A 22,124-nucleotide genomic window follows, 5' to 3' on the forward strand; every position below is an offset into this window, starting at 1 on the left:
GGTTTTTGCGTATTTGAGAAGCTGTTGTTCCAGGGGCCAAACCTTGAGTACAAGGCCTCTAACGGTGTCTTTTCAATTAAAAATAATTAAATTGTGATTAAGATAATTTTACTGGTAAAGGCATTTTATTATATAATAATTCTTCAGCAATTGGTAATCTGCACTTAACAACTATAAGCTAGAGATAAAGAAATGGAGGTCAAGAGGGTTAAGAAATTTGCTCAGGGACAGAGCCAGTTTACAGCACAGTTGAATAACTGATAAACAAGATATCCTTTCTGGATCATAAGGAGATCTTCCTTGATAATACTGCCTTGTATCTATGAAACTAAGTCCTGAATCTGGTTTTAATTTCTGTATGTATTCTACTGCCACCTCCAGGAAGCCAAGGGAAAGAAAAGTCTGAATATTTTATGGTAGTATTCTAAAATTAAAGTGAAATTTTAAATTCAATCACAGTTTCAAACTATAAAAATTAAGTTTACTATTCCTTTCTCCCTTGAATGGTAACTCCTATTCTCCCTAACTGAAAGCTTTTCTTGGTTCTGTCTTCCAATTTTTCACATAAACCTTTTAAACTTTTCCATACATCCCTAGATAGATATTTCATAGCTAGTATCATAGTATAGTGAAGAGACTTCTAAGTATTTTAAAGCTTTATCTAAACAAGTTGGTTTTTAAGTAGTAAATATTAAGAGAATGCTTTCTTACCCAGAGTTTAAATAGTGCTACTTTAAAATTTCTCAAACTAATACTTAAATTATCCTAAAGTTCCCTTCCCTAATACCAGTTCCTCTCATTTACTTATTACCTGTTCATTTTGTTCCTAGAATATAAAACATTTGGGAGAAACAGATAAATAGGACATAATTCCAAAGGAAATGCATTCTACTAAGGGATTTAAACCAAGTGTACTAAACTATTACATGTAATAAAAGGTACAATATGATAACCATTCACTAAAAATTTTAAAATTTTACTCTGGGTTTGACATAATAAAAAACATAAGGCTCCTATTTAGATATTCATTGGGGTTCAGCTATTTTGATATATTTTGATGAAGAGCAAATTCTCTCCTATAAGGTTTCATCTCAACATTTACAAATTGCACTTTAGTGAACTGAATGACAATGTCCTTAACAGGTTGTCTGTTTCAAGAATTAATTCAGTATCTGATTATTTCCCTAAGCTATTCTTTCTTAAGAGATACTGGCCATCAATAGTTTCTAACTGCTGTGAGCTGGCAGATCAATACAAAGTGGTATGGGTTCAAAGGGTAGAAAGTGAAAGAAATGAGGTTAGCCCCCAAATAAATCAGAGATATAGCAAGTAAAAGTTAAAAAAATAAAACACTGAATATACAATACATAGCACTGACACTACATATATTCAAGATGTTCATGCAATGGCCATTAAATTGATCATCATTAAATATAAATGAGATGGGAAAAATTAGCAAATAAAGTAAAATCTTTTAATTCAGACAATATTAGCATTTATTTAGGATAGGAGCAGACTAATACAAAATCTTTGGTATTTTATTATTCCTTGACTTTCTCTTATAAAAAACACTACCCCATACATTTAATTCAAAACCATTTGGTTTCTAAAATTTAAAGTTTGAATCACAGATAAAAACCAAATTATGAGAACTAAGAATTTTACAATCTTCCTTCTATTTGACAAAGGATAACGACATCAAGCAAAAGATCCTCCAGGTCCACTGGATTCTGGTGAACAAAGATCCTAGATCCTGATGGGTTAGCTTTAGTTTTTTTCATGATAGACCCTGCTACTAGCCACTGAGGAAGGTTGGACAGCCCGCCCTGCCTCCTTTCCTTCCCTCCTTCTTTTCTTTCTTTTCCAAGTTATTCCTTAACATGACAAAGCAGTGTCAGGGACTTGATCCACAAGGGTTAATGCTGGAACATCACTACTTTTGAGCACCTGATTCCTAGCCCCAAACATACTAACATTCTAAAGTAGTCATTGAGGATTCTTACAGGTAGTAAGTTAGAGAGCAAAAGATAGAGACACCAAAATTAAAAAAATAATAATATAAAAATATAAATATAAACACACACACATACTGTGACAAATGTACACCACAGAAAAAATTCTCTTAAGTAAAAATGAAAAGAAAGACATCAGTATAATCAATTATAATATAGAGGCTCCTCTTTATTTACCAGAATTCAGTGGTCACACACAAAAATCAAACTAATCTGAATGAGAACTTCAAACATCAAATATGGAAAACTGTATAAAGAACCAATTACTCAAACTGTAGCAAGAACTTTTTAACTGAAAAATATTTTTATATCAATCCCCCCCCCAAAAAACAACAGGGGAAAAAGAAAACATTTGGTCTTCTAACAATTCTGGGAAGACTTCAAATGCATGTGAAAGCCCACCTTTGAAAACTTGGGACTTCTAAAATGAGTCAAGAAGATCCCCAAAGTAAGAGAAAAAGGGGCTAATATGTCACAGTGGAATTCCAAATTTACAGAAAGTAGGAATATATGTGCCAGTCCAGGTCAAATCTATGATGGTGCCATTTTTCATTAAGTTTATAAATTCCATGTAAGAATGTTACCGGCATTCAAGAATTTTATATATAACACTTTCCACTTCCCTTTATTAAAAGTGTTTTCAGTATTTTACTAAAAAAAAACACAAAAAACAAATAAAAAGCCCCAGCTCAACCTGGAAAAATTCCAATAGTGATCAACAATTTTAAATTAAACTTCATAACAATGGCATGTTAAATATCTGCTGATTATCTACTTATACTACCACATCCTAACTCCCCAAGTAACAACTTACTCTTCTGATTTTCTTCCGTTTTTTAGAACGTGGTCTGGTCTCTATCCTCTGGACACTGCATCGCACAAGTAACAATAGGTCTTGTAGGCTAAATAACTTGTAAACAAAATTTCCTTCCTGAGGAGCTACATATTCTGATGTATCTTCAACATAGTCCTGTAGTTCATACGGCAATCCTTTAAAAATAATTTTATTTCTCATTATTTAAAAATACATTAGCTCTTTATCGATCATAATTCAAGAAAACAATTCAATTATCTATTTTTACGTTTCTATCAACTTTTTCTATTTTCTCTGAGTTGAACATCTAACTATTACCATTTCTGTTTACTTTTAACAGAACTGCAGCCAAGAGCTAAGGTTAAACCTTTAACTACCACCTTCACTAACCCTAGACAAAGTTTAAATTTATGAGACAACATATGAAGAAGAAAAAAAGTTTTAAAAAAGTGATGTTTTTTCTAATCTAGGCAGAGCTGGGGTACAGCTTTATATCTATCTCAGAAAGTGAAAAAGTATAAAACTACAGTCCAACACCATGAATTAGTAAATTTTGGACTCATAAATGTTTATGATTATTTTTGATCACTTACCCTTCATCAGTTCTGTGAGCCGTATTAGCCACTGTACATGCTAGATAAACATAGGTTACAAAGATCCATACAACTTTGTGTACATATTTAAAGAGAAGATTTTGGAAGCTGATATACTGATCAGTACATTGAAAAATGAAGTATCAATGACCATGTAAATATTATAAGACAGGTCAGAACAAAGAAAAAGTGAGGGAATAAAGGAGAAAAACCTAAGGATAAGGAAGAGGCAAAATAGTTAATATAAAGGTCCTTATAAATATTTACTTACGTCCTTTTGGCTTCTGAAATGCAGAAGGCCATACAGATTTTGGCCAACCAGAGGCATCTGAAGGAGCAGAGGATTGCTCAGAAGCAGGAGGTTGTTTAGAATTTTCCAAATTCATTAAGGGCAATTCAGGTATTTTTCTGGAAATTGGCTTTAGGAGTTCATCCTGCATTTTTAAAATTTCTCCAACTGGATCAAATTTTTTATATACTCGTTTGATAGGTTTTTTTAAAACACATGACTCTTCAGGACTACAGGTAGCATTAGTCTGGTTTCCTACAGAAGCCTGTGCTGAAGAAGAATTGGGGCTAGCTGGTTTAGAACTTAAATTAGAATTCATATCAGTTGTCTTTCCATTACTATTATTTTGACACTCTGTATCAATGATTAAACAGTCTTCATCTGTATCACTATTGCAAAGAATTACATCTTCACTTCTTACTGCTTCTGAGGTAACAGTCTTTTCCTTTGAATTGTCTGAGTTCTCCAGAACATTTAGTTTTTCAGGGGCATATACCGTATCAGTAGCCAAATCATTTTTATGAGAGGTTTCAATTTCTGTAGAACTTTCTAACTGTAAGGAATCAGATGTTTTCAAGTCATTATCCTGCATCAAAAACTTGTCAGAATTTGATGCCTTTTCATCACATGGTACAAATCCCTGATCATCTTTATTTTTGCACTCTTCAGGGCCACCATCCATACCAGTCACCAGTTGTTTCTCCTTCTGCAACTGTTCCATCAGAATCTGAGATAAACTTCTAGAATGAGCAGAAATGTCTGGTGCGGTTGGTATCACAGATGTGGCTGCTGTGCTGGGAGCTGTGGGAATATCTGTTGTGTTGGGTACTGTGGAAGTGCTTGCAGGACTCGGTGACTTCGATGGTTTGGTGGTGTTTACTCCAAAAGTTTCAAGTTCTGTGACGTCACCATCAAAATCCAGGTCCAAATTTTCAAGGGTCTCAATTTTTCGGCACTCATTAACTTCATAAGACATCTTAAGAAAATATATTGGTAAACTATTAGCAGGTATTCCAGGACACCCATCACCTATCTCTTAATGCCCCTACCCCTCACAAAGATAGTTCATGCTCTTTAAGAGCAGAAAGAAATGTCTAATGGCTTTGGAAGGTTCTTGCTTAAGATAATGATAAACTAGCAACTAATTTATTCGACCTTATCTTCCCATTGAAATGTGTTGTTGTTTTTTTTTTTTTTGCGTTCAAGAGTTTAATGGATCACTGATTTGTTTTGTTTTGTTTTCAAATTATTTTTTAAAATTTAAATTCAGTTAATTGACATATATTATTAGTTTCAAGGTAGAGTTCAGTGATTCATCAGTTGTATATAACACCTGGTGCTCATTACATCACATGCCCTCCTTAATGCCCGTCACCCAGTTACCCCATCTCCTTCCCCCCCTCCCCTCCAGCCTTCCCATTGAAATATTGATGAAACACAAGACAAATCTGCCATGTTGTAACAGCACAGGAAATAGGGAATACTTGTGAACCCGCATATCTCAAAAGGAATTTCCACTAATCAAAAAAATAGAACAACAAAGAACAAATGTGGGGCCAAATAGGAAGGCAGTAGATTTTCACTGATACCCACTCTATTACACTCTTGCAGAGACACCTGTATTTAGCTGACCAGGAGGAAAGCCTCTTTGCCACTGCGAAGAAGCTGCTCTCTAATGCAGCTTGGGAAGGTCACCAGCCTCTGATGTATCCCTAACATCAACAGTGATTTTCTACACCTACTCAGAGAAAACAACTCTTAGTAATATGGACAGGAAATGATTTTATTGTATTCTGGGACACGAAGCCATTGAGGTTGTAGTTTTTCATGTACTGTTTTGGTAATGGAAGAACTATAGACAGCTTTAATTTATTCAAGAATAAACGGTCCTCTCCCCAAGCAGCAATAGATCTCTCCTCAATCTAGCAAAGGAATTTGGATAAATACTATAAATATCTGGTTACAAACTATACACACCCACCAGCCGTACAGTTTAGGATGTGAGGGAGGAATATTCTAACAGCAATCACATAGTAAGAAAGAACAACCTATGTAAGTTATGCAACCTCTCCAAATCTCAATTTCTTCGTCTCTAAATAGTGGAAATAGGGTCATCGTCTTGGATTTGTTCTAAGGATTAAATGAGAACTTGTATATAGAAAGTTTCTTGGCATAGTCCTTGGCACATAGTAAAAAACTTCTCAGTAAATGGTAACTCTTATAAAGGTGACCACCAGATTTAGTAAAAAAATAAATAAATAAAAGTTAACCATATGCTGTTTACATGAGGCATTCTCACACAGAAAGGTTAAAAACAAAACAATGGGACATAAAGTCAAGAAATGGAAATAAGAGAGAGCAATATTAAGTGTTAGACAAAACAGAATTCAATGCAAAAAGCATCAAAGGAATCCTATACTGAAAAAAGATGAAATCCATGAATAGATAATAAATTGTGACATGCCAAATAACTTTAAAACATGTAGTCAAAATTGAGAAATAAAAGGAAAATTTGAAAGAAACACAATTGTACTTGGTCAACAGTACACTGTCTCTGAGTAAAATAGGGATATAGGAAGTACATATACTATTAAATGAAACCAATATATATGAATGACTGAAAACATATATATAGACTGCAAAGATATACCTTTTCCCTCCCAAGAATCCAAGGGGTATTTCCAAAGATGGACTATAAATTAACATATAAAGAAAATATCAATATAGCACAAAGCAGAATCTGCTAAGATCTTACTCTCTGTTTAGAAGGAAATAAAATTAGTAATCTTAAGAAAAAATATAAACAACAACAATAAATCCAAGCACCTGAACCTTAAAAAACCCTCCAAATTGTTGGATAAAAGAAGAAATTAAAAATAATTGCAGAATAGTTAAAAAGCAACAGAAAATAGAACACTAGACATTAAAGATCAGAAATATCATTCACAGCCTTTTCAAGAAATAAGAAAATACTAATACAATTATAATAATAAAATGAACAAATTTAATAATTATAAAACCAAAAATTAATGAATTAAAAAACAATGGTCTCATCTCGAACAAACAGATAAAATTTTAAATATCATTCATCTGTAAATACTTCAGTATGCAGCTGTAAAAGGATTCTTCTCTAAAACATCTCAGTTATATCAATAAAAATTAATAATTCCTTAATGTCATAACATATCTAATCAGTGTTAAAATTTCCAAGTCTGATAAATGTCTTTTTACAATTGTTTATTGGAATCAGGATCTAATCAAGATCCCCACACTGTATTTGGTTGACATATCTCTCAATTTGCTTTAATTTGTCAAATGCCTCTCCCCCATATTCTGTCAACTCCCATATCACCAGATATTTGTAGGAAAAAAACAAGTTAGTTATTCTGCATCTGTCTGATGTCATTTAACACATTCTTCTATTCCCTAAATTTCCTATTAAAACAATCTAGTAGCTTTATTAGATTCGGGTACAGTTTTTTTTTGTTTGTTTTTTAATCTGAATATGGTGGTACTGTGTACTTCCTACTTCAACCAGGAGGCTAATGATGTCTGGTTATCTTTCTTCTTGTGATATTACAATTGATCTGTTGGTTCATTAAGTGTCCTCAACTTAATCTATCCATTATGAAATTCCTCATTGATCTAATGATTTTAATAGCCACCACTGATGGTTACTGCTTAGAGTCACTATTTCATTAGGAGCTGCAAAATGGTGACAGTCATATTCTATCATTACCCTAAAATATAGTTTGTACTAGAAAGGCAAGACAAATATCTGGTATTTTTTCTTCTTATAAACAGGTTTTAGAATGACTTTATGTACTAGCACCCTCCAAAGGTGACTAGTACTTTTTTTTTTAAGTATCATTATTTCAGGGGTTTTAACATATTTCACATGTTTTAATCCATTGCAGTCATTCTTTGTCATGTCTAAATGACACATCTCTGGTCAATGGGAAACCCTCCAATTGGCTCTGGCATCTTTTTGATACTACTCTGTTATTATTATAGGGCTTTTATACTTAACTTCTTTCAAGATTTTATTTATCTGTCAGAGAGAGAGAGAGAGAGCACGCACGAGCAGGGGGGAGGGGCAGAAGAAGCAGGATCCCTGCTGAGCAAGGAGCCCGATGTGGGACTCAATCCCAGGACCCTGGGATCATGACCTGAGCCAAAGGCAGATGCTTAACCAAATGAGCCACCCAGGCACCCGAGCTTTTACTTAACTTCTTGATTGGCATTTATCTCTCTTCTATCTCTGAAATTCTGGGTTCCTACTATACACATAATTACTTGTTTATGTTATCGTATTATCTAATGTGTTGAAATAACAAAAGTAATATCATTTCTAACAATATAGTTGCTAAAGGCAGTTTAAGATTTTTTGGCAGTTCTTTTTGTACTTAGGATATAAATCTTTAGGGATGCATAGTCAAATTAGTAAGTCTCTAATCATTTAAAATAATTCACTGAGTGGTTAAACCACTAACTTGATATACAGTGAATTAATTGTTTCATTTCAGCTTAGGTTGGCTTTTATAACTTTTCAAAAATTTGTTTTATAGACATGTAAAACGTTTATATGACTCAAAAGTCAAAACTGTAAAACAAAATACATTTAGAGAAATCTAGTTGACATCTCTGCTTCCTCTACTTTGTTTCTTCCTTCCCCCACAGTTACACATTTTCATTAGTTTTAGGTTTATTCTTTATTATGTAGGGTTTTTATTCTTTTTAATATAAGCATATATAAGCAAATAAGTGTATGTGCGTAGTATATATTTGTACTTGTCCCTTCATAAAAAGTAGCATATTACAAAAAATGTTTTCTTCCTTGTCTTTTGTTTTGTATTATGATTTATTTACAAAAATATGGAACGTTTCATGAATTTGCGTGTCATCCTTGTGCAGGGTTCCAATTTTAGTATATGTGCTGCCGAAGTGAGCACCTTCCTTACCTTTTTCACTTAATAGTATATCTAGGTATCACTCCACAGCTGCCTATCTATACCTTCCTCATTCCTTTTAATACGTGCATGGTATGCTACTGAGGATGTACAGGTTATTTAATCAATACCCTATTAAGGGACATGTGGTTTGTTTCTAGTCTTTGGCTACTACAAACAGTGATGCCATAAATACCTTGCACATGCATTTTGCTTTTTTCCTAGTGTACTTTTTTTTCTGTTTTTTTATTTTTTTATTTTTTTATTTTATTATTATTTTTTAAAGATTTTATTTATTTATTTAAGAGAGAGAGAATGAGAAAGAGAGCACATGAGAGGGGGGAGGGTCCGAGGGAGAAGCAGACTCCCTGCCGAGCAGGGAGCCCGATGCGGGACTCGATCCCCGTACTCCAGGATCATGACCTGAGCCGAAGGCAGTCGCTTAACCAACTGAGCCACCCAGGCGCCCTGTTTGTTTTTTTTAAAGAATTTATTCATCTGTCAGAGAGAGAGGGAGAGAGAGAAAGCGTGCATAAGCAGGGGGAGTGGCAGGCAGAGGGGAGAAGCAGGCTCCCTGCTGAGCAAGGAGCCCAACTAGGAACTCAATCCCAGGACTCTGGGGTCATAACCTGAGCCGAAGACAGACAATTAACCAACTGAGCTGCCCAGGCATCCCAGTAAGATTTTAAGTAATCTCTACACCCAAAGCACGGTTCGAACTTACAACCCCAAGATCACGAGTCACATGTTCTACCATTAGAGCCAGTAAGGCACCCCTCCCTAGTGTACTTCTGAACTACATTTCTAGAATTGAGATTTCTAGGGCAATGGATGAACCCATTTCATGTTTTGTGGGTGTATCTCTCTTCACTTGACTATGGAAATGTTATAGCAATTATCTTTTTTTTCTCTAGTACTTTTATAAGAGCTTCCATCAACAATCCTCTTCTGTTTCTCGTCTTTAAATTAGATGGGTTCTCCTGCTCCTACGGGAGGACAATCCTGTGTAAGGGCATGCCAAGACAGCTTTCTGAACCTCATGGCTCTAAGTTCATGCTCCACTGTTACCACAAGGTATGTATTTATGTATGTAGGTAGGTAGGTAGGTATGTATGCATATAAATTTGTGTGTATGTGTATAAAATCTTAAGTATATTCTGATATCTGCTTTCTCTAGTCCCCTCTCCCTCAGTTATATGAAAACTTCTCTTTTCTTTACCTTTAATGTCCTTGTTTTGCTCAATATGAACTCTACTACTAGTCTGAGTGAAGACTTTTGTTTTGAAAGGGGCTTTGGTTGATTAGTTTCTAGAGTTTTGAGGGCTCAGGTCATCTCAGAACTCTTAATTTCCCGAGTGCCCCTGGACTCACCTACAAATTAGAGCCTATCCACATTATTTTCACTTGTTTTTCTTTATTCCTTCTTGCATCTGTACCATGCTCCTTCTGTCTGGCATTATTTTCCTTGTGCCTGAAGAACATCCAATAGAGGCAGTCTTCTGGAAGCAAACCCAGTTTTTATCTGAAAATATCTTTAATTTTTTATGTAAGGATATTTCACTGGTTAAAGAATTTTAGTATGGGGTCATTTTAGCACAATACATTGTTTCAGTGTCTTCTGGCTTCCATTGTTGCTGTTGACAAATTACTTGCCAGTCTAACTCTCAGTCCTATAATGGCAATGTGCCTTTTGTTTTTTCTGGTGGATTTTTTTTTTTTTCAGATTTACTTATTTATTTATTTTAGAGAGAGAAAGCAGGGAGGGGCAGAGGGAGAGGGGAAGAGAGTCTCAAGCTGACTCCAAGCTGAGTGCAGAGCCCAATGCAGGGCTCAATCTCATGACCCTAAGATCACTACCTGAGCTGAAACCAAGAGCTGGACGCTTAACTGACTGTGCCACCTGGGCACCTGGTTTCTGGTGGCTTTTAAGAGTTTTTTATTTCCAACTATTGCTTTGGACTGATTATCTCTTTTACACTATTCTTCTGGATAAAACTACACCTATGTTAGATGTTCTCACTATATCCTCTATATCTCTTGCCCTATTCTCCCTATTTTCTGTCTTTTTGTTGTCTGTGTTTCATTATGGATAGTCTTTTCAGACTCATCTTCCAGTTTATCAATTCTCTTTTCATCTTTATCTAAGGTGCTAATAACCCCATTTACAAAATCCTTAACTTGCTATATTTTTCAGTTTAAAATTTTTTCTTTAGTTCTTTTTCAAATCTACTATCTCTTTTAAAGTTTCTAGTTCCTCATTGAAATTTTCAAGCATGGCTTTAACTTCCTTGAATGCTGTATAAATAAACAGAGTTGGCTAACAGTTTGTGACTGATAATTGCAGGATCTGTCTTCTGTGAGTCAATTTCTTTGGTCATTGTTTCTGATTATTCTTGCTCACATTATCTAGTTCAGTTACCCTTTTGCTTTTTGGATGCTTTATTTAAAAAGTTAACTGTAGAAATAATTGAAGGCTCAAAATGACATTATGTTCCTCTAAGAATTATTTTCATTAGTTCTTACTAGGTGTCTAGAGACACTAGAAATCCAAGTTCAAGGCCTGAAAACTCAGGCTACTATCTCTGAGAAAGTGGATTTATCTCTAGCTCACCCTTACTCCTGGGGTGCAGCCCTGTAGGGTTCAAGCGCTTGGTAGAAAACCAAACTTTGACTTTTGTCCCCCTAGTCTTGTGATGCTGCCAAAAGCATAGTTCGTTTTTTGCTGCCCCTTCAGAAATGGCAAATACCATTCAGGGCAAAAATGACTCTGAGTGAAAGACTTACCTCTCTGGATTCTGGTCTTCTCTAGTATCTCAGCCCTGTAATTCCTCACTATCTTGTTAGCTCTTTGATGATTCTAAGAAAGAAATTTTTATATTTTGTCCAGCTTTTTTAGCTGTAATCAGTAATGGCAAAGGTCCACATTACTTGGTCTGCCATTACAGAAAGATGTTACTGTCACTTTTTATCCCTTTTTACCTACTTCATGTTTCTTCATAGTGCTTATTACTTCCTGACATTTACCTCACACCAAGTATAAGATAGATTTAAAAATGTAAAAAGGGGCGCCTGGGTAGCTCAGTCGTTAAGCGTCTGCCTTCAGCTCAGGTCATGATCCCAGGGCCCTGGGATCGAGCCCCACATCAGGCTCCCTGCTCGGCGGGAAGCCTGCTTCTGCCTCTCCCACTCCCCCTGCTTGTGTTCCCTCCCTCGCTGTCTCTCTTCTCTCTGTCAAATAAATAAATAAAATCTTTAAAAAAAAGAAAAAAAGAAAAAAGAAAAATGTAAAAAAGAAAACTCAAACTTTGGAAGTGCTTTATGATGTTACACTATAAATATATTAAAGGCAAATGGCAGAGAAAAACAAACAATTATGAAACGCAAAACGTCAATATTCTTAAAATAGTATGAGCTCTTAGGTATAAATAAAATGAAAAAAAATGTTTTTCTATTTTCTAATTTTGTTTGCTTTTTCACTTTATTCAAGTCTCTGTTCATATTTCCTGTCCTTGGAAAAGCCTTCTTGATCATCAGTTTAAAATAGTCCCATTCCCATCTCTTTACCCTTATTTTTCTACTCTATTTTTCTGCATAGCATTTATCACTAGCTGCTTGTTCGCTATGGTTTTATTATCTCATCCTCTATCACTAATGTAAGCTGTGAGAGAAAAAGAGACTTTATTTTTATTCACTGCTGTATCCTCAGTGCATAGGATAGTATCTGCTCAATAAATATTTGTAAAATGAGTAAAATGAATGGATAAAGTTTTGTCTAAACACAAAATAATAAAAATAGTATTTATGGAGTGCCAAGCATTGTCCTAAATGCTTTACTTGTATTAACTCATATAATCCCAAATAATCCTGAGTTAGGTACTGTCATGAAACCCATTTTACAGATGAGCAAACCAGAGACAAAGAGAAATTATGAAGCTTGCCTAAGGTCACGCAGCTATTGAGTATACTGAAAAGGATTAACAATCTGGCCAAATACTTTCTGCACCAATCAAACTCATCTATTCCTTTTCATACTTAAAAACTCTTGAATATGAATGAGGCCAATTAAATAAAACCACTATCATGATTACCACCACCATTGACTAAGTTTTTACATATATACTAAAGACTGTACTCAGCATTTTACATATAATATCAAACTTAATCCTTACAACAGTCTTTTGAAATAGGTATTATCATCTTTCTTTTACAAAAGGAGATAACTGGGGCTGAGGGAGGTTAAATCAGTTGCTTAAAGTCTAGCTTGACTTGGGGTTCAATTTTAAGTTTTAATCTAAAGCCTTCATTTCTAACTACTAGATTTAAAGGCTTGCAATAAAACTTTATGCTTCAAAAAGATAAAGAAGTACATTCCCTTAAAAAAAAAAAAAAAGCAAGCATTACATACTTCCATTTCAGACATATAATCTTCTGGTTTGTCCATAAATACTGCAGAGACTGGAACGGATGTGTTTTTGGACATCATGAATTTTAATGGAACTTCATGGAAGATTTGATTTCTCTCTCTCATTGTCATTTTCTTTTGGGGAAGTGGTGAATTAATATAAATTACTTTAACTGGTTTTGAACCTTAAAACAAAAACAGAAGAAAGAGGGTGATTAGTTTCTAGAAATTCTATTTCAAAACAAACAAACAAACAGGATGTAGGACAGAAAGATCACCAAAGAAATATAGCATAGGAAAGTATAGCACACCTCATGTATTTGCCACCCTTGAATTTGTGATCTTCAATGTCCCTTACAGATATAAGGGCAAGAGAATTTGACTGGCAAGAAAAATATGTTTTCTTTCTAATAAATTTAAAAAAAGGTTTTCTGCTTTTTATTTCATACAATTTTTTTTTTAAAGATTTTATTTATTTATTCATGAGAGATAGAGAGAGAGAGGCAGAGGCAGAGGGAGAAGCAGGCTCCCCGCAGAGCGGGGAGCCCGATGAGGGACTCAATTCCAGGACCCCGGGATCATGACCTGAGCTGAAGGCAGACGCTTAACCGACTGAGCCACCCAGGCGTCCCTATTTCATATAATTTTACTGTCATTATTACTCAGTTCTTATACAACTATGCTTTCAAAAAGTGATAAAACTCAACCACAGAGAATATACTATATTTAACTCTAATCTGTAGTTTTATTTCATTAGATACAGTTCTATATTTACTATAATTGTTGTATATAATAAAATGAATCTAGAAGGTATTAACTTACTGTCCAAAGAAAAACTATCCTATGCTTACAAGTATAGACCTATTTTAATTCTGAACTCCAATACCAGACAAGTAAATGTCTTGGAAACTCACTCATTTGAGGTTGTCTAATAAAGTATTACATTCTTTTCATTTCAATGAAAGACAGAGAACCTCATTATTTCATGTATTTTTGGCTACCCTAAACCATAACTATTTCTTTCTCACCGCCCCCAATATGAATACAAGTTTTATAGATCTAATTACTCATGTATGAGTATGAACTCTTTAGTAGTATTATATATTTAAAGTTCTACTAAATGTAAATGTAAAATTCACATCCTTCTTAAATCAAAACCTAAGATTTTTTTATTTGACAAATGACCACCTATGTTTAGACAGCTGAAATAGAATTGTTCCAACTCCTCTTTTCAAAGTATTACTTGTTATGGCAAATCACGAACCTGCAACGGGTATTACTTGAATACACACAGGAATTTCCCACTGTTCCTTGTAGTTTGGTCCATGATTATTTAATAATGTAAACAATGATTGACTGGTTAGAGCTATCTGAGGGTGATATCTTGAAACAAGCTTCTCTGCATTTGGATCTTTACTAATATCCTGAAAAACAACATAGAACTTGTTACTTCATTATATGTATTGGAAATTTCTTTGATGAAAAGAAGGGAGACATTCAAAAGGGGGACTTTATTTTTTTTTTTTAAGATTTTATTTATTTGAGAGAGAGAGAAAACGAGAGAGCATGAGCTGGGGGAGAGGTAGACTCCCTGCAGAACAGGGAGCCCAACGCGGGGCTGGATCCCAGCACCCTGAGATCATGACCCAAGCTGAAGGCAGACTGACTAAGCCACCCAGGCGCCCCAAGAAGGGGACTTTAGAACAGGAAGATCATATGTACTTTATGAGGTACAGCAAATTACTTGGGAAAATCCAAAGTACTTTCTTACTTACATAATGCATAGCTGCAGCTGTTTTTTCTGGTGTCTCAGTGGTAGATATGTTATCTTTTGAGAGCTGCAACTTCACAGGCATTGAGGGAAATACAGTTTTCACATATTTTACACTGCCCTAAGTAAGAAAAAAGGGAATGTCTTACTGCAAATACCACATGTATTTTTCCCCTAAGTATCTTTTCATCATATGAAACTCTTAACTTAAAATTCTCCACTCTACTTTAGAGCCTTCTTAAAGCCATGATTCCCATGATTTTGCTTGACAATCTACATATGTTTTTTTCAAAAACAGTCCAAGACAAGGGTGCCATGCCATTTTCTTTACCACTTTACATTCTAACCTCTCATTTTATGAGGTACACATATAACAGAAACTCTAAAATATCCTCTCTACACACACTTACTTCCAATGATTGTGAGTACAATCATTTATTTAAAAGAAAAAAGGTTCTCTGCTTGTATTTTGGAACATTAAGAAAGATGAGAAATGAAGAAAAGAAAACCAAGAAATAAAGTTAGTAGTGACATTTAAAAAAAAAATCAAGCATTGGTATCCATAAAATAAAAAAAGACACATTTGCATTGCATATTTTAAAAGTTACATCTCATTACTGTTCAAAACCTAAACATAAATATTGTCTATGTGAAATATAGGTGATGTTTCAGAGAAAAGTAAGTTTATACCTTCATTGGTAAGCCTTACCAATGCGAGAAGAGTTTTTTCTAACTTTAATCCCATCTCTATTCTGAATGGGAAGAATCCCATTAAGCTCGTGACTTCATGAAGAGTATAGAACTCTGGATACTTTTTCACTTGTTCAATACAAGTTCTTAAAATTTGCTAGGAAATAAAAATTAAGAGAAATTCATTTGTATCATAATTCCATAATAATACAACAAAAATAATTTAGTTATATGTGACTATATAATTATTCATTATAAATATTAGCCTCGTTTCATTAATCAAACTTCTAATAATCCAAGCATAATGCATATTCCTTACTTAAGTTAATCTCTTATTTTCATAGTAATTCTTTTTTTTTTTTTTAAAGATTTTATTTATTTATTTGAGAGAGAGAGAGAGCACATGAGAGGGGGGGGGTCAGAGGGAGAAGCAGACTCCCTGCTGAGCAGGGAGCCCGATGCGGGACTCGATCCCGGGACTCCAGGATCATGACCTGAGCTGAAGGCAGTCGCTTAACCAACTGACCCACCCAGGCGCCCCATAGTAATTCTTTTTAACCTAATTTCTTAAAAGATTGATATTTAATACTAAAATTAGCAATAGTATTAAAATTTAAAATTAAATAGAAAAGATGCATCATATTTTCTGTGCTATTTAAGAAACTGTCAAGGAAATAAAGCCACATGAAAATTTCAACACATTTCCTTGCAATAAAGTTACATGACTAATTAGAAATAAATAAGTTTAATACACTAAAAAGATTCCAAAGCACAATGAATTAACATAGTAGTTATCTTACAAATCACTCTAATCTACAACCTAAAAAATAAGTAACAATGTTAAAACTAATTAAATGATGGAGTATTTAGTATTTGCTTCTCTCCAAACTTTTCAAAACACTAATAACTTACCAGGAAATCTAATCAAGAAGGAAATAAGATACACAGCTTTACTCAAGCAGAATATATGACATTGTGATAACATGTAAATAACTCAAAGATGCACAGTGGTTTTGGGTGGGAGTGGGGTTATAATTAAAAAACGTATGTATATCATCTTCTAAGAAACGTATTTTTTCTTCTCCTGTCAATGAATCTAATCTGAAGCTTTTAGAATTTACTTTATATCACAAAAGTAAATTAGCAATAAGCATATCTTTGTAATCTTTATATTCTCTTTCCCTCATTTATAAAATTTGTCAAGTTACAAATTAATAACTTTACTCCAGTTTCTTTTCATCTAATTTCATATCCTCTTCTCCCCTTCCTAAATCCTCACTTCCTGCTGTCTTTCACATTTTTCCCCCTCTATCCATTCTTTTCAATGCTAACTTTGGTATTTTATTCAAATATTACTTGCAACTAAGGCAGATGTAGGTTAACATGGAAATGTTTTGTTTGTTTTTAAAAATCCCAGTCAACTGCAGTCAGATCTGCGTAGTATCTTTGCTCATTTATATTAGTTAACTTCTACCCCTAACATTCCCATCCTATAGCAGTCATTACAAGAACTTAAACATACACGCAAAAGAAAGCAATATATAAGAACTATATGACATACAGACTATTCTAGTTAGATATTTGCTCACACATCTTTCTTGGTAAAACTCTGTTGGATGTTAGTGTTTCTTAGTTTCACTTAATTCAGTAATTAGGGAAAGAGAAAGTCACAGGAAAATCTAACATAGTTTTACTCTTATATTCAGATACATTACTATATATTATTAGAGATATTTCACAACTGGTAGGTATTAAGCAACTAAAGGATCATTATTTGATATATTTAAAAGGTTTTTAACTAATAATTTGTCTTTGAAAAACAGCTATGAAGGTTAAGAGATTCTGGCTGTTTCCCATCACCCAACCACTGAATGTTATTTAATATTCAAAATATCTTGAAAACTAAACACACCAAAAGCACATGCATGTACTTAATACAGCTCTATCATTACAAAAAAAAGTGAAAATGACTCTGCTCCCTAGATTTTATTTTGGGCCAGAGGGGACAAATACGGTATCATTCATGTTTGAAACGTAAAAACACAATGGACACTACTTCTAGCAGTATAGCAGAGTAGGTATACTTTGAAGAGAGAGCACTTCTATCCAAATCCCACTAGATATTGGATAAATTACAACTAACCATTTTCATGCATTACTGGGCTTGGTAAAAAGTAAAAAGAATCTCAAGGACCGTAAGTAAATAAATAAACCTCAGACACCTAGAGTGAGAAGAAACAGGAGCAGTGGTAGAAAACCCATAAAAGATTAAGTATCTTGAGGTCAAATGCCTCCACCAGTGGGAAGATCAGGTAAGGAGCTGAACATGAGACTTACATTTAAGACTCACAAAACAGAGATCTGAACTGATATTTGTACACCCGTGTTCAAAGCAGCATTATTCACAACTGCCAAAAGGTAGAAGTAACCAGAGTGTCCATCAATGGATGAATGGATAAGCAAAATGTCCAAATACATACAACGGAATATGTATTCAGCCTTAAAAAGGAAGGAAATTTAGAAACATGCTAGAACATGGGTGAATCTTGACGACATTACACTAAGTAAAATAAGTCACAAAAAGACAAATACCATAAATTCCACTTATATGGGGTTACCTAGAGCAGATTAAATTCAGAGACAGAAAGCAGAATGGTGGTTGCTACAAACTGGGAAGGATGGGAATTGAGAGTTATTGTTTAATGGATAAAATAAGAAATATGTATTTGGTCTTTGTCCTTGGTTCCTAACACAGGGCACTAATACCCTAGGAATTTCCTGAATGACAAAGAATGAATGTCTTTTGTATGCTAATTAGATGACTCATGGCCCCTAGATAACTTCAGGATGGGGGATGGTTGCCAGAAAGACCAGGGCATGATTAGAGGGCTGGAGATTGATTTAATCACCAACAGCCAATAATTTAATCAACCATGCCTAGGAAACAAAGCCTCCATAAAAACCCCTAAACTATGGGGTTCAGAGAGCTCCAAGGTTGATGAACACATAGGTGCTGGGAGGGTGGTATGCCTGGAGAGGGCACAGAAGCTCTGTGCCCCTTCCCCCATTTCTTGCCCTATGCATCTCTCTCTTCCATTTGGCTGTTCCTGAGTTGTATCCTTTATAATAAACTAGAAATAGTAAGTAAAGTGTTCTCCTGAGTTCTGTAGCAAATTACTGAACCAGAGGAGAAGGTCATGGGAACTCTAGGCCTACTGTCCAGAGAGTTGGAGAACTTGTTTTGGTGGATAGTGGTGAGAATAGCTGCCTTCCAGAGAGTTGGAGAACTGGTTGGTGTGGGGAAAAAAACAAAACAAAACACGTATTTGGTATCAAAAATGTTGTTAGCAGAAACAGTTCAGAAATGGGTAGAGAGTCTCAGTTTTGCAAGGTGAAAAGAATTCTGGAGACTTGGCTATATAACAATATGAATGTACTTAATATTACTGAACTGCACACTTAAAGATAATGACAATAGTAAACTTTAAGTTATGTATATTTTACCACAATTAAAAATAAATTCTAAAAAAGGGAAAGAAATTCTAACACATCCTACAACACAGCTGAACCTTGAAGAATACAATACGCTAAGGGAAATAAAAATCACAAAAGGACAAATACTCCACTTAAGTGAGGTACCTAGAAAAGTCAAATTCATAGAGCTAGAAAGTAGAACGGTGGTTGCCAGGGACTGGGGAGAAGAGGGAATGATGAGTTATTATTTAATGGGTACAGAGTTTCAGCTTGGAAAGATGAGAAAGTTCTAGAGGTGGATGGTAGAATTATATTTACAACAGTATAAAAAGTATTTTATGCCATTCAACTGTCCTTAAAAATTTATGTTACGTATATTTTACCACAGTTAAAAGGGGGAGAGAGGGAGACGGGGCAGGGGATGGAATGGAAGATAGACTGAGGCCTAACCTAGGGAATATGAGAATCCCAGAAAGATAGAGTTGAGAAAATGATGGAGAAGCAATAATAGAAAATGGCTGAGAATTTTCCAGAACTGATAAAGGATAGGAATTTACAGATACAAGAAACATAATGAACCAAGTATGATTTAAACACACACACACTGTAGTCAAACTGTAAAATACCAAAAATAAAGATCAGTCAGAGAGAAAAGACAGATTCCCTAAAAGAAAGGACAAACAGATGACACACTTTTCTTTTTTTTTTTTTTTTTAAGATTTTTTATTTATTTGACAGAGAGAGAGACAGCGAGAGCAGGAACACAAGCAGGGGGAGTGGGAGAGGGAGAAGCAGGCCTCCCGCCGAGCAGGGAGCCCGATGTGGGACTCGATCCCAGAACCCTGGTATCATGACCTGAGCTGAAGGCAGACGCTTAACGACTGAGCCACCCAGGCGCCCCCAGATGACACACTTTTCAAAAACAGGAGCCAGAAAAAGTAGAATTATATCTTCAGACTGAGAAACAAAACAGTCAACTTAGAATTATGTATGAAGTAAAACTATCATATAAGAAGGAGAACAAAACAAAAATATTTTCAGATAAACCGAAAGATTGTTCATCACCCAGAGACGGTCATCAAAGGAACATCTAGAACACAAAGCATTTCAGGAACAATGAGGAGGATCTCAGAATGTATATTTGAGAAGAAGAAATGGAAAGCCAAAAATCGTCAGAATTTGTAGATAAATTAAAACATTGTTCATATAAAATAATAACATAGGTTTTAGAGACAGCATTAAACAACATCAGTCAAAATGCTCTATGGTCTCTGTAGATACATAGACTAATAGATAGAAACAGAATAGAACCAGGAAACTGACCCACACATCACTAATGACAAGGCAATTCAGTGAGGGAAAAAAATCACTGTAAAAATTCAAGGGTAACCATTAGGAGAACAGAAAAACAAAGAATAAATTCCAAATCAGTAAGGAGAGGAAAAGAAGGAGAAATAAAGTCAATGCCCTCAAAAGAAGTAAAATTAGAAAGAACTTTAGAAAAAGACAAATGAAATCACAAACAAGTTTATGTATGTCAATTATCATAATGAATGTAAATAACTACTCTTTCTAGTTAAAAGACAAGAGATGTCAGATTTTATTTAAAAAGAAAAGGAAGAAAGGCAATACAGCTAAACACTATTTTAAAAGATATCTGTAAAATACAAGTTCTACAGATGCAAAGAAATCCTATTGAAATCCCACCTAAATCTTCTGTAGAAATTGACAAGTGGATTCCAAAATTTACATGGAAATACAAAGGACTAAAAAGAACCAAAACAATTTTTAAAAAGAACAAAGTTGCAGGACTTCCCCCACATGGTTTCAAAACTTACAAGACCAGGTGGTAGTGGCATAAAGACAATTTTATAGATTAATGAAATAAAATAGAGTCAGGAAATTGACCCACACACATATCACTCGTGACAAGGCAATTCAATGAGGGGAAAAATAGCTTTTTCAACCAATAGTGCTAGGCAGAGTTTCTCAATATTGGCATTTTCCACATTTGGGACCAGATAATTCTTTGTGGTGGGGGGTCATCCTATACACTGAAGGATATTTAGCAACATCCTTCACTCTACCCACCAGATGCCCTTCCCCAGTTGTGACAACCAAAAATGTCTCCAGACACTACCAAATGTCCTCTGGGAGGCAAAATGACTCTCAGGTGAGAATCACTGTGCTTGCACTAGATATCCATATGAAAGAAGAATGAACTTTGATCCAAACCTCACATCTTGCACCATAAAAACTTGAAATGGACATTCACATTAAAGTTAAAACTATAAACCCTCCTGATCAGGGTTTCTCAACAGAAGCATTACAGACACTTTGGGCTGGATAATTCTTTGTTGTGGGAGATGACATGCGCATTGTAGGATGCTCAGTAGCATCCCTGGCCTCTAGTCAATAGATACCAGTAGCATTTGCCACTTGTGACAACCAAAATTGTCTCCAGACATTGCTAAAATCCATGGGGCAGGGGTGAAGAAGTAAAAGTGATCCCAGATGAGAACCAGTTGGGGTCAGCAAAGATTTCTATGATAGAACACATAAAAGCACCAACCAAAAACATTTTGAAAAATGAGACTTCATTGAAATTAAAATTCTGTTCTTTGAGAGACACTCTTTTTTTTTTTTTAAAGATTTAATTTATTTATTTGAGAGAGAGAGAATGAGAGGGAGAGAGCACATGAGAGGGGAAAGGGTCAGAGGAGAAAGCAGACTCCCTGCCAAGCAGGGAGCCTGATGCAGGACTCGATCCCAGGACTCCAGGATCATGACCTGAGCCGAAGGCAGTCACTTAACCAACTGAGCCACCCGGGTGCCCCTTGAGAGACACTCTTAAAAACATTAAAAAACATGTCACAAACTGGGGAAAACTACATATATAATAGACTTGCATTCAGAATATATAAAGAATTTTCAAGACTCAATAAAAATAAAAACCAATAAAATCAGCAAAGATTTTAAAACATCATCACTCATTAGGGAAATGCAAACTAGAACCATAATGAGATACCATTACACATCCAGGAGGCTGTTAAAATGTAAAAAGATTACCAGTATGAACTGGTGCAGCCACTCTGGAAAACAGTATGGAGGTTCCTCAAAAAGTTAAAAA

The 22,124-nt window shown here is 34.8% G+C and overlaps 1 protein-coding gene and 1 pseudogene across 4 annotated transcripts in view; both read right to left on the bottom strand.

Moving 5' to 3' along the window:
- Positions 1-22,124, bottom strand: part of ICE2 (interactor of little elongation complex ELL subunit 2) — a 65,441-nt gene that overhangs the window by 26,361 nt on the left and 16,956 nt on the right. For all 4 annotated transcript variants that reach the window (XM_034993564.1, XM_034993565.1, XM_034993566.1 and 1 more), the window contains 6 exons: positions 15,540-15,677; positions 14,835-14,951; positions 14,324-14,483; positions 13,063-13,244; positions 3,691-4,684; positions 2,827-3,002 (listed from right to left, as the gene is read on the bottom strand). In XM_034993564.1, the coding sequence (XP_034849455.1) occupies positions 2,827-3,002; positions 3,691-4,684; positions 13,063-13,244; positions 14,324-14,483; positions 14,835-14,951; positions 15,540-15,677 (1,767 nt within the window). The remainder of the gene's footprint in view (positions 1-2,826; positions 3,003-3,690; positions 4,685-13,062; positions 13,245-14,323; positions 14,484-14,834; positions 14,952-15,539; positions 15,678-22,124) is intronic.
- Positions 8,578-8,660, bottom strand: LOC118003766 (annotated as a pseudogene).

The sequence above is a fragment of the Mirounga leonina genome, unplaced genomic scaffold (assembly GCF_011800145.1).
Source record: "Mirounga leonina isolate KUSES-001 unplaced genomic scaffold, KU_Mleo_1.0 Mir_91, whole genome shotgun sequence".
In the NCBI taxonomy this organism is placed as follows: Eukaryota; Metazoa; Chordata; class Mammalia; order Carnivora; family Phocidae; genus Mirounga; species Mirounga leonina.